Raw genomic sequence first — 12536 nt, 5'->3', positions numbered from 1 at the left:
TCTCTAGCTGTAGCACTTCACAGCATCTTAACATCTTTTCACAGTAGATCTTTTCACTGTTCGTCTAACTCTAAACCCTAAACCGTAAGTAATTCTTGCGTGGACTCGATCTAACGTAAATAAGCGTAAATCTAAATAAACGTAAATCTAACTAAAAATAAAGCTAAATCTAATTTAACGTAAGTCTAATGACTAGAGGTTGTCTAGATGGTCATTGTGTCGGGGATGTAGTGACTCTTGCCGCCCTGAAGATCCACCTTCTTCCCTATCTTCTGAAGACATTTCACCAGTACTTTTGGATCGACGGAGCCCACCATGAGTGAAGGCAGCAATACCCTATATTCCATTGAGGGCTTTCTTCACCCGCTTTATGCAGGCATCGCAGTCTATGGAGACCTAAATCTAATCTAATATAACGTAAATCTAAATCTAGCTTAAATAAACGTAAATCTAGTTAAAAATAAACCTAACTCTAATTTAATGTAAGTCTACATATAACCTAATCTTTAACGTCTTTTAAGATAGTTTCCTACGACGTTATAACTCTCTTCTTCTTGTGTGTGTGCGCGTGTGTGGATGTGTGTGCCAATAAAAAGAGATAAATGGTATAACCTTTCTATCACCCATGCCAAGTATGATAGATTGATTATGCCATTTCCCTCTTGAATAATAGGTCTTGAGTTCAACTCCTCGTCGGCTAGATCTTTAGGTCTTTTAATTTTAATTAGTTTCCTACGACGTTAAATTAGTTTCTCTCTCTTTCTCTCTCAATGTGTGTGCGTTTTTTTGGATCGTATGCATTTTTTCTCTCTCTTTTCCTCTCTCAATGTGTGCGTTTTTTGTTTATGCATGTTCTCTCTCTCTCTTTTCCTCTCTCAATGCGTGCGTTTTTTGTTTATGCATGCTCTCTCTCTCTCTTTTTCTCTCTCAATGTGTGTGTGCATTCTTTGTTTATGTATGTGTGTGTGCGTTTTTGTTTTTGTTTGTACTCTCTCTCTCTCTCTCTCTCTAAAACACTATGTGTGTGTGTGTATGTGTGTGTGTGAGAGAGAGAGAGAGGGAGAGAGAAAGAGGGGAAGGGAACATGAGAATGAGGAGAGGGAAGGAGCATACCTGGCTCTCCTTCCTCTCCTCGTGTGTGTGTGTGTGTGTGTGTGTGTGTGTGTGTGGAGAAGAAAGAGAGAGAGAGAGAGAGAGAGAGAGAGAGAGAGAGAGAGAGAGAGAGTGAGGGAGAGCGTTACCTGCTCCTTGCTTGAGGGCACCGAAAAACTCAGATCTGAGATCTGAGTTTTTGGGCACGCTCGGTTATTTTTTTACCCCAGCCGGCATCGCTATGAGCGTCGCTATAAGCGTCGCTATGAGCGTCGCAAATTTCTTTGTAAATTTGCGACGCTCATAGTGACGCTTATAGCGACGCTCGTAGCGACGTCGGGAAATTTTTTTTTGAGCGTCACTGTGTGAGCGTCGCTAATATGAATAGCCTCTTGTAGTAGTTATACCATTTTCTTCTTTTTACCGTTTAAGATAAGGTTAGAAGAAATGGCGAGAAAATTTCTTGCGCTCACAGCCTCGACAGTCCATGCGGACCAGCAATTCCACTTGCATGTTCGACTGCTGCTACCATACAATAAGCCATCATGTTCAGCTAATGGAAGAGCAAATTGATCCTACACAAAAATTAGTGATGCAAGATGACGATTCCAAGGGTCACACACACAGACACAGACACACACACACCACATCCCGTCAAACCTAGAGTAAGAATTAAGTGCCTTGAGCAGACATCAGCTACATTGCAAGAATGGCGTACTTGCATGCTACAAACAAAGATCTACTGTGAAAAAATGTTAAGTTGCTGTGAAATACTACAGCTAGAGAAGAGGCAAAGGGGTTTTGTCCACTACATGCAGTATCATGTAGACGTGGGTGTGTAGATTTCTTGTACCCACAAATATAGACATTGACCAATAAAGACGAGATTATAACCCTATGGTTCTGATCTCTGTGCACCTCTAGACCGAGGTGTGCTGGGATTGGACATGACTAGAGAATGTGAGGTAGAACTTTGACAATGTGAACAAAGAGAGAGAGAGAGAGAGAGAGAGAGAGAGAGAGAGAGAGAGAGAGAGAGAGAGAGAGAGAAGACAAAGAATTCCAATAGAAGATTAAATTTGTTGTCCAGGTTATAAGATTTTTACCCTCATTATGAGTAGTGACGAGGATGTGGGGCCGTCCAACCGAAACACCTATCTCTCAACGAGAATCTTACGTCCTTGTAATCATTGCAAGCATGCTATGCGACGGACAAGATGCGTTTCTTTGCAGCACGTTCACGAATTTGGTGAGTTCGATCCATCTATTATAGATCGAGTTGTTGCCAATTATAACTCGTCGGACTCTGACGCTAGCCGACACGCAGCAATCTTGCAACCCAATAGACGTGTTCGCAGGCGCTTTGGTCAAGCAGCATATGTGAGGCCACAAGATGTAGCCTCTGACAGCGCGGGGGATGATCATGCAGACCACATTCCCAACGAGGCAATGTTTGAGCCCGAGATTGATGAAATGATCGAGACGATCATGGATTCAGAAAGGCTTGTCTATGATGATATGAAAAGTGAAGCCGATACACCATTGTATAATGGAGCACGTGTGTCTAGATTGAAAGCGCTCCTGGTTCTTCTCAACATGCAGATGGAGTGACACTAGCATCACAACGCTTTTCAGGTGATCTATTACAATTAGTTTACTTTAATAAAACTCTAAATGTATAATGATCTGATAGATTTTTACACAATTGTATCGTATTTTTATGTTGTGTAGATTGCTCAAAGAGCATATACTACCAGCTGATAATGTGATGCCAGATTTCCAAGAGGAAGCAAGAAAGATTTTGCAAAATTTGGGGATGGATTACAATTCGATCCACGCCTGTCCTAATGACTGCATTCTTTTCATAGGGGAATACATAGACATGGAGAAGTGTCTGAAATGTGATTATCGAGTAGATCTCCACGGAACAAAAATTTCGCAAAAGGTTTTGCGACATTTTCCTCTGCTTCCTCGCATCAAGCATTTCTTTGAATGTAAGTCCATGGCCGCCCTAGCATCATGGCATGAGGAGAATAAATCTTCGGATGGTGTGCTACGGATTTCTGCAGATTGTGCAGCCTGGAAACATATAGATGGAACATGGTCAGATTTTGCCAGGGAAGCTGGAAATTTTCGCTTAGGCCTACTGGCTATGGATGGCGTAAATCCTTTTGGTCAAAGATCAACATCTTACAGTGTATGGCCCGTTGTCATCGTCAACTACAACATTCCCCCGTGGTTGACTACAAAGAAGGGGCACCTATGGCTAAGCTAATTGTGCAGGGGCGATATAAAGTGAAGAATATGGATGTGTATCTTTGTCCACTATTGGAAGAGCTACAACAATTGTGGATTGGCATAGAGGCGGTGGATATGAGCCGACACACAGGTCGACGGAATGCTTTGATCAGAGGCATTCTAATGTGGATCATGCATGACTATCCCAGACTAACAGAATGCTCAGGTGATCTATTTACACTCCTCACTCAGACACTGTAAATCTTGGTTTTTCTCAAGCTGATCTATTATCATGTGTATACATGCAGGGCTTCAAACAAGCGGATACAGAGCATGTGTCACATGTGGACCTAGACTGAATGCACGTAGGGCGCCCTCATTGAAGAAGCAAATCTACGAAGGTCATCAAGCGTATCTTCCAGAGAATCATGTGTTACGCGATGGCTATTTGGGAAGAGAGCCACCGAGGATGTTTGCACAAGCATAGTTAGAGCAGAAGGAGATGTGTGATGATGGATTGCCCCTAGGGATGAAGAGACTATCTCTATGGTACGAGTTACCATACTGGCCCCGACTCATGATCAATCACTTGCTTGATCCAATGCACATATTCAAGAATGTGGGTAATCTACTATGGGACTATCTGACCAGCAAGAAAGATACTTTGGGAGCCAGAGTTGACATTATAAATGTGGATCGTATGGAGCAATATTGGCCGCAAACAGCGTCCGATGGATCGATAAAACTCCCTAAAGCACCATGGATTTTCACAGGAGCCCAAGAACGCAAAGTAAAAGAGACCATTCGATCTTTGCAGACCCCCACTGGCGTAATGCACTCGCTCCGAACGTGTTTTACTAAAGAAGGAAAGCTTACCGGTTTGAAGTCACACGCCTGGCATAAAATGTGTCAGGTATGTTCATAGTGGAGTATATCATAGTGGGAATTGTGTAACAAATTCGTGTGTGGACTTTAATATCATTGCTGCACGTGTTTTGCAGTTTATTTTACCGGTTTCCATTGAGGGATGTTTGTCTCTTGACGTCCGTAACACAATCTACAAACTTGCGAAGTTGGTGCAATGGATCTCATAAAAGGAGATCAAGGTAGACTCCATACCATTCGCCAAAGTAAACGCTGCAAAGGTTGTGTGCATGTTTGAGAAACATTTTCCTACTACCATGCTAACCATTCAGGTGCATCTTCTTGTTCACATAGTTGATGAGGTGGAAATAGCTGGCACAGTACATTCCAGATGGATGTTATTTTTAGAACATTTCATGAAAACGCTCAAGGCATATGTGCGTAAGAAGGCACGTCCGGAGGGTAGCATGGCAGAAGCTTGGCTGGTATCAGAGTCCCTAGTGTACATTGGAGAGTGGCTAGACAGATTTGATGAAGCCCAGGACACGCTATGGCGAACCATAGATGATGAGCGCATATCTGGAATTGTGATGTGTAATCTCGGTGTTGAGAAGAAGATGACGGAAGATTTAAAGGCTAAAATCAACCGATTTTTCATGCTTCACAATCCAGTCATGCAGAAGTGGATTTCACAATATGAGAATGCAAAGCAAGAGCGACAAAGGGCATGAATCAAGTGCAGACAGGGAAGACGACCACCGATGCACTATCCGACGGGTCTGGAGAGCCTACCAACATTCATGAGCTTAAGATGGTTGCACAACCAATTGAAAAGCGCACAACAGTGCGGTGAAGAAGTGACTGAGGAAGAGTGGGAGTACTCTAGGGGTTGCGCAACCAAGGTAAGTTTGCAATGTACGACTAGTAACTTTCTAGATGTTTGAACGGCCACTCATAATCTTTGTTGGTTGTAGTATAAGTCATACACAGCAACATGGTGTAAAGGTCAACATTTTAGGGTGGAACAGATCGACAAAAAGCGTTTTACTCAAGATTGTGGAATTTAGTCGATGATGGTTCTCTGATGCAAATCCTGTGGTGGCGGAACTCACTTACTTCGGCACGCTACAAGAGATTTTGAGGATCCATTATAGAGGATTTTTTGTCGACTTGTCGACGTGCAATGGTTCAAGATAATCATGGAGGGTCACAACGCTACTGTGGGTAGAGGAGAGTCTGGTTTTCTTGAGGTGGATTCAACTAAGAAATGGACTGACCTAAGAGACACTTTCGTACTACCCGAGCATTGTGAACAAGTAAGTATGTAAATAGTTAACATCCATTTTAGAATTTATGTGCTTGGAAGCTCTCATGTAAGTTATGTGGCTCTGGCAGGTGATATTTCATCCTACAAAGTCTGCATCAAACTGGTGGTACATCATAGAGGTAGACCCTTGTAGTGCACGGACGTATGAAGGCTACCATGTGCCAATCGCAGCGGCATCAATGGAGGAGATCAGAGAAGATGCTCAGTCAGAAGCCGTGGAGGTGGTGCCGGACGAACATCAAGCTGCTACTCTCTATGGGGTGCATGCAGAGGATCTACAAAATGAAACAGAGGACATCTGTTTAAACGAAGAGCTCTATATAGATATAGGAAGTTATGATGGGCTATGCGAGGATGAGAGAGAGATCTCTTAAAGCCATAAATATTGTATGTGAACAATTTTGCTCCATTTTGTAAATTCAGAGTTATGCACTTGCCTCTTCCATCACTCAAGTTGAATAGAAGAAGAACGCTTTCTATTGCCACCAAATTTTTTTCATCTCGGGCGTCGCTATGACCGTCGCTATATTAGATTGTGCAACGTCACTATAAGCGTCGCTATTGATGGCCCTACAGCGTCGCTATAGGCGTCGCTATGTAGCGACGTTTATAGCGACGCTTATAGCGAGGTCCCCGTATCGACGCTCATAGCAACGCTCTTAGCGACGTCGGGGGTTATAAAAACCCAGTGTATTTCCATCACTAAAAGCGTCACAAGAGCACACAACCTCTTGTAGTGGGTGTCCTGACAACTGGCCCTTGATAAACCTTTGATTGGCCATGTCTTGCCCGTTTGAGCTCTGATTGAGGATCTAGAAAGACCCGCATGCTTCATAAAACAAGAATTTTAATCCTATCCATTGAACTCAGCTCTAGACATTTGTCCCCACTTGCCCTATCCGTTGGAAATATGCCATGCATACCATCTTTGGACCACCATATCTTTCATATCGAGGCTCCACTTGAGGAGCCATTTGGGTCGGTTTCTAAAGCATCTTGAAATCTAGATTCAAGGCCACATTCCCTGCACTTTGGATACATAGACCTACGATCCTCAATTGACCATCTTGGCATCTTCTTGGCCTAAAGAACCACACCAGCCATACATTCACGCTGTCCTTTACTTGCCCAGGGCCTTCATACCTGCTTTAATCCTCTGACTTGCACCTTTATATAGCCTTAGCACTGCATATCACACTTCACAACTCCGACCAACTTTGCCTACACGAACGACATCCCATTCCTTTGTTTGGATGCTTCCACAAGTATCCATCTTTCAAAAAGTATCCATAGGCCTTTTTGCAAATTCTTTTGAACTCTTGATCAATCCACCCTTCTTGCCTTGTCAAAGTGCTTAGATAGCATCCAATGAGTAACCAATCACCTTGATATGGGTCCTTTGTAAATCACTCTAGTGATTTTAACAGAGGTAAACATGTTCACCTTTGGCATGAGAGCTACTATAGAACCTCATGCCTACATCATCATCACCTTCGACAAGAATTTCTTATACATTTTTATACCTTTCTCTAGAAATAACATCTGCAACTAGATTATCTTTTCCCACAGTATGCTTAAATTTTGGATTTGAGGACTTTTGTAGGTAATCTATCTCAACATCATAATGTTGGGAGTTGGACAATTTGTGATCATCTCAAGAAATGGTAGACAATCAATCTCCACTATTACATTTGCTCCTATTAGATACTCTTTATCACATTTGAGTGTGGTTACTACTCCCCATAATTCCACTTTCACATATGGATAATTGTGTCATTCATGAGCACTTAGGACCTTTGCTCCAAATCTCACCACATATCGCTTGCCATCATCATCATCTTGCCCAATCACCCATCCAATTCCTATGAGGCTAGTATCCACTGCCACAATCTCATATCTTCCACATTCATAGTTTACTTTTATTAAAGTTGGAGACATAAGCAACAACTTCCTTAATTTTGTCACATGGCGTGTGTATGTATTTCTTTCCATTGGAATTTCTGGTTATTTCTCAAGAGTTGACACAAAAGTTCTATCACATGAACATAATGTGGAATTTAGATAACAAAAAACACACACTCACCAAGAACCTTCAAACCTTAGTCACATTTATAAATGTCTCTTTCATTCTTTGAATTACATAAATTTTTGTTGGACAAGGTCTTCTACCATATGCCCCGCACACATGTCCCACAATAAGAACTTCATTCACACCAAACACTGACTTAAGGTAAGGTTCACTTCTTCCAACCTTGACAAGATCTTATCACAATCATTGATATTATTTACCACATACTTGCGGCACCCCCTATTGATCTTATTGCTCCATAGCTTCAAAGCTTTGATTTGATACCTTCAAAGAATATTTTGAATCCTCACCCTAGCCTACTTTGCATCCTGTTCACCAAAAATGTGTCATGGAGTGTGCATCACAGATAGGAAAGTGTCGGGCCTCTGACTATGAGAGTTCGTAGCAAAACCAAGTGAATCGCGGAAGATTCAAAGCAAAAAACACACTGAAAAGACAAAAAATCCAGCCATGAAATCATCACTCTCGAAAACAACCAAGATCAACTCAAAAATCTTGTGTGTGATGATTTGGTGTAGCTTGCTCCCAATTGCACAGATGCAATGCTCTTTTGCCTTGATAAAACCCTAAAGAAACGCCTCAATTCTTAGTTGTAGCCATTTCATGGAAGCTTTGGAGCTTCATTAGATAAGTCCAAGTGATTATTTGAAGAGGGAAAACCCTAGTTGTGGCCTTACATCCTCAAACACGTAGTGGAAATATCGCGGGACTGCACTAGTACACCATAGAAGCCGACTATGTGCCCCTTCTCTAGGAGGCTAAAAGTGTTGATTTCCTCTTCACAAAAGCTTCCCACACACTAGGAGTAGCTCCCACCGTTGTTGATGTGGCATTTTGACCCATCTTTTATCATTTTTGGGTTCTTTTTGAGCATTTTGTGGTCTTCTTTGGCCACTTTCGCCAAAAAACATTCCTTTTGCCAATAAAAAGCCAAAACGAGATGGGAAAAAATCCCTAAAATTATGGAAAAGTCACTTTGAGCTCAAATTACATACTAAACATTAGTTTTTCACTTGGCAAGCACTTTAGATGCATCATTTATGACTACATATAAAACCTACTATTTTTTGCCAAGATTGCATGCAATGAACTTTCCAGGTGAAGCGAGTGTGCCACTTCATAACACTTGATATTTGTAAATTTTCAGAGCAAATTAGGAATATTTTAATGTGATAAAAGACGCATCAGTATCACATCCCGAACCTTGCTTGCCCCACAAGATATGTTCACGATTGCAATTGTGGCATTGGTTTTGCATATATCACACTATGTACATTGTAGCATTTGGTCTTACACATCAAAAACATTAAAAGTGAGGTATATATTTTTAATTTCACAGTATGTACGTGCCACGACACATATGAGAATCGATATTATAAGTTGTCAGAATCTACATTAACCACTCCAACTTCACCAAGTTTTTGGAGAAGCTACAAAGCATGATACACATAAAAATGTCACAAGAGATTAAGCAATGTGCACTTTAAAAGGTAGTGAAATTTCATTCACGATAGTTACATGACCATGTCTCATTGTGGTACATATTTAACAATTAAGAAACAAAAAACCTATAGGAGTCAAGCAAAGAGCATGTAAAGGTGAGAGACTTATTGATTACAGGTACAAGACCATGTTTAGTTTCATCAAACCTTGTATAACAGTGAAAGAAAAAAAATTCTATAGGAATCAAGCGAAGAGCATAAGGGAGAAATGAGCCTTATTCATAGAGTTTGTCGCCATTTACTTGTCAAAAAACTAGCCAAATCCATAGTGGAAAGACAAATCAAGCTTTAGATGCAATATGCGAGCAAGTGGAAGAGCCGAGGATGGACATTTCTTCCTTTAAGTAATCAAGGAAATCATGCTGTGTAGACTCATCAAACTCAAAGATCCACTTTTTGATGCAAGTATTGGGTGTCGGCCCTGGAACCAATTTGCAGGAGTACGTGAGGTTGGCAACAGTAGAATGCTCTCCGAGATGCCCTCCTTCAAGGATAGCAGCCTTAAAATAGCAGTTGTCATGGTCCATCACAATCCATTTTGCCTTGATGGAATCAAAGTGAGGGAAAGCTAGGTGTAATTATCATCACCAGAAACAAAGAAAGTTAGACAAACAATATGGACTACAACTACATGCTAGCCTTATAAGTTGTTTTAATCAAATTCCAATTTCAATTACTAAATTTTAGATACGTGCGACAAGGGGAAAAGATCACACAACGTGATTGGGGAATGTCATCGAATAATTGGGAGCCAACAACCGCACATAGCTAGGTATGTGGTGCCTCTCAAACAAGAGCTCATGATGTAGAACAGTAAGTTCAAGAAGTTAATTAGTACAAGAAAGAAATTTGAAATAGATGATTGTTCAACTTGGTAAGAATGCCAAAAAAATTCATGCGCCATAAAATATGGTGTGTGTGTGTGTTGTGTGTGTGTGAGAGAGAGAGAGAGAGAGAGAGGAAGAAGAAGAGAGTTTTAATTACGTCTTATCAATCTACCAAACTTGCCTATGTTGTTGAAATCAAAGTGAGAGAAAGCTAGTTGCATCCAACCGCAACACAACAAATCTTAGACAAAACTTGTGACGTTTTCCAATGTGAGAAAGGAGCTCTTTTCTCGTAATTTTTTACTATAGGGTTCAACATTTCAAGATACTGCTCGAAGCTAGGTGCAATTGGGGCAGGGAAGTGTTAGCCCCACTCTCTCTTGCCCCCAACCGCACCTAGCTAAGTGCAATTGCGGGCAGGGAAGTGCTAGCCCGGTCTCTCTTGCCCCCAACGACACATAGCTAGGCATGTTGTTCCGCTCTAGGAGTAGCTCATGTTGTGGTGGTCTGCAAAGTGGTAATTATAATGAGAATTTATCTGAAGTGCACTGTTGTACAAAGAAACGAGAGAGAGAGAGAGAGAGAGAGAGAGAGAGAGAGAGAGAGAGGAGATTGGTTACATGCAGGGTTGTGCTTGATAAGGAAGACACCGCCAGGGGCGAGAGGAGGGCCATCGAGGTAGTCGACTGAGACGTAGAGCTGGGGTGCCATGAGAGGCATCGTCACCTGAAAATTCTTGATCCACACCCTCCACACTTCCTCCACCGGATGCTGCACCATTGCCTCGTGTGCCACTTGCTTCATATTCTCTCTCTCTCTCTCTCTCTCTCTCTCTCTCTGAGACACACAGACAAACCCTACACGTCTCGCGTTTATATCATGCTGTGGCTCCGTTTCTCTTCAATGACGTCCAGCAGCCTTTGGCCAGCTAGCCACTTTTGCCTTTCCTTTCTCGTCATTTAATTCAATGCAGGTCACTGACACAGTGACAGGCAGGCCTCTTATGACGCAAGCACGCGGTGTCTCTCGTCCTCGCTCTCTATAATTGTGCAGCAAAGAGATTTCACAACCGCTTACGTAAGTAAGCTTCAGCACTGGACGCATGGGGCAACCCTCGATCCACTGATTGCAGAGTACGGAGGTTCTTGTGGAGAGGTCGGCTTTACGTTGCTGTCGGTGAGCCCTTTGCCGGCCAAGTTGTCACATCTAATGATGGTAAGGCCTCCTCAGGCTGGTGTCACACTGGGACGGGGAATGGATGGCCATGCTGATTTGGCGTCCGCTCATTTGTCGTTGCAAAAAGAGAAAGCTGGCCGCGAGAGGATGTCAGAGGGGCGGCCTCGCATGCCTGGCCAACTTTCCAAACGCGCGGCCATCTGCAAAAGTACACGCGCGAAAGCATTTGAGAGGGTTTGAGACCTGACGTGCAGCGCCAAAGACGGATGATCTACAACTTGGGCTATTCTCATTGCTTGAGAGGAATGGCCAATGTTTCCTACATGTCCCAATGTGACAGCAATGGGTTGGCCACACCTGCAAATCACACTTGGGCGGCGTCCCAGTGGGACATTGGCCTCACTATCTCAACGGGCATGGGCTGGATGGGATCAATGGCCCACACCCATTTAGGGGATCGAGTGCGATATGAGCCATCCAATGCGACTTTTGTAAATTCGGGAAAACAGGTAAATTCGGGCGCACCAAAACTTGTAAATTCGGGTGCCACCGCTCTCCCTCCCCCTCTCATCCCTCAGACTTGAACCCTGGACGCCACCTTTTCAAGCCTATCACCAGCTTAACCACCTCACCTGCACGCGTGCTCGTTGAAAGCAATGGGAGAAGGGGGAGTTTTACCGTCGCTCTGTAAATTCGGGGCGGCTTTAGTAAATTCGGGTAAACTGGTAAATTAGGGCGCACCGTGAGATCAACGGCCCACGATGCCCGCGCTCCCCAAAAAAGACGTGGGCCATTGATCCCATCCAACCCATGTCCGTGCGAGATAGTGTTGAGGATGGTAAGGGAGGTTATAAGCTAGAGAATGAGCCCTCGTTCCCTCAACCAAGTATTTCAACAACAAGTTTGCGACAAAGAGAGAGACTACAGAGTTTCATAGTTTCTAGCTTCTTAGATCTAATGCACAGCCCATTCATTACATTTCCAAAAGAGAGAGAGAGAGAGAGAGAGAGAGAGAGAGAGAGAGAGTTCTCAAGTATCTTATGTAAGAGAGACCCTAATGCTAAAGTACCCAAGTAATCATAAAAAAGCTATCGATGCGATTGATGTGACCTCTCAACTATCACGCACCCATGGACACTAGGTGGGGGTAACATATCCCCACATGGAGTAGGGTAATCGTAAAATAACTATTGAATTGATTGAAGTGACTTTGACGATCTCCACACCACCCGACATCGAGTGTGGGTAACGTGCTTGTTTTGCAACTACTTTGAGGTCAGTTAGTGGAGGGGGGAGCTGGTAACTCAAACAATTTTCCCTCCCCTGTGTGGATCCTAAAACAAGCTGGAGATGTGCACCAAATTTGCAAGGTAGATGATAGATCTCACAAGGAGAGAGAGAGAGAGAGAGAGAGAGAGAGA

The 12536-nt window shown here is 42.9% G+C and overlaps 1 protein-coding gene across 1 annotated transcript; it reads right to left on the bottom strand.

Annotated features, from left to right (window-relative positions):
* Positions 1-9196: 9196 nt before the first annotated feature.
* On the bottom strand, positions 9197-10810 carry LOC147428407 (uncharacterized). Its single transcript, XM_086497382.1, has 2 exons — positions 10560-10810; positions 9197-9680 (listed from the first exon to the last, which is right to left on the bottom strand). Exons 1-2 carry the CDS (start codon positions 10741-10743, stop codon positions 9394-9396), a joined length of 471 nt encoding a protein of 156 aa, XP_086353508.1. The 5' UTR covers positions 10744-10810; the 3' UTR covers positions 9197-9393.
* Positions 10811-12536: the final 1726 nt, after the last annotated feature.

Source organism: Adiantum capillus-veneris, chromosome 23 (genome assembly GCF_014529385.1).
Source record: "Adiantum capillus-veneris isolate H3 chromosome 23, ASM1452938v2, whole genome shotgun sequence".
NCBI lineage: Eukaryota > Viridiplantae > Streptophyta > Polypodiopsida > Polypodiales > Pteridaceae > Adiantum > Adiantum capillus-veneris.
Note: the sequence above shows the minus strand (reverse complement) of the source record. Positions and strands in the feature narration are given on the sequence as shown.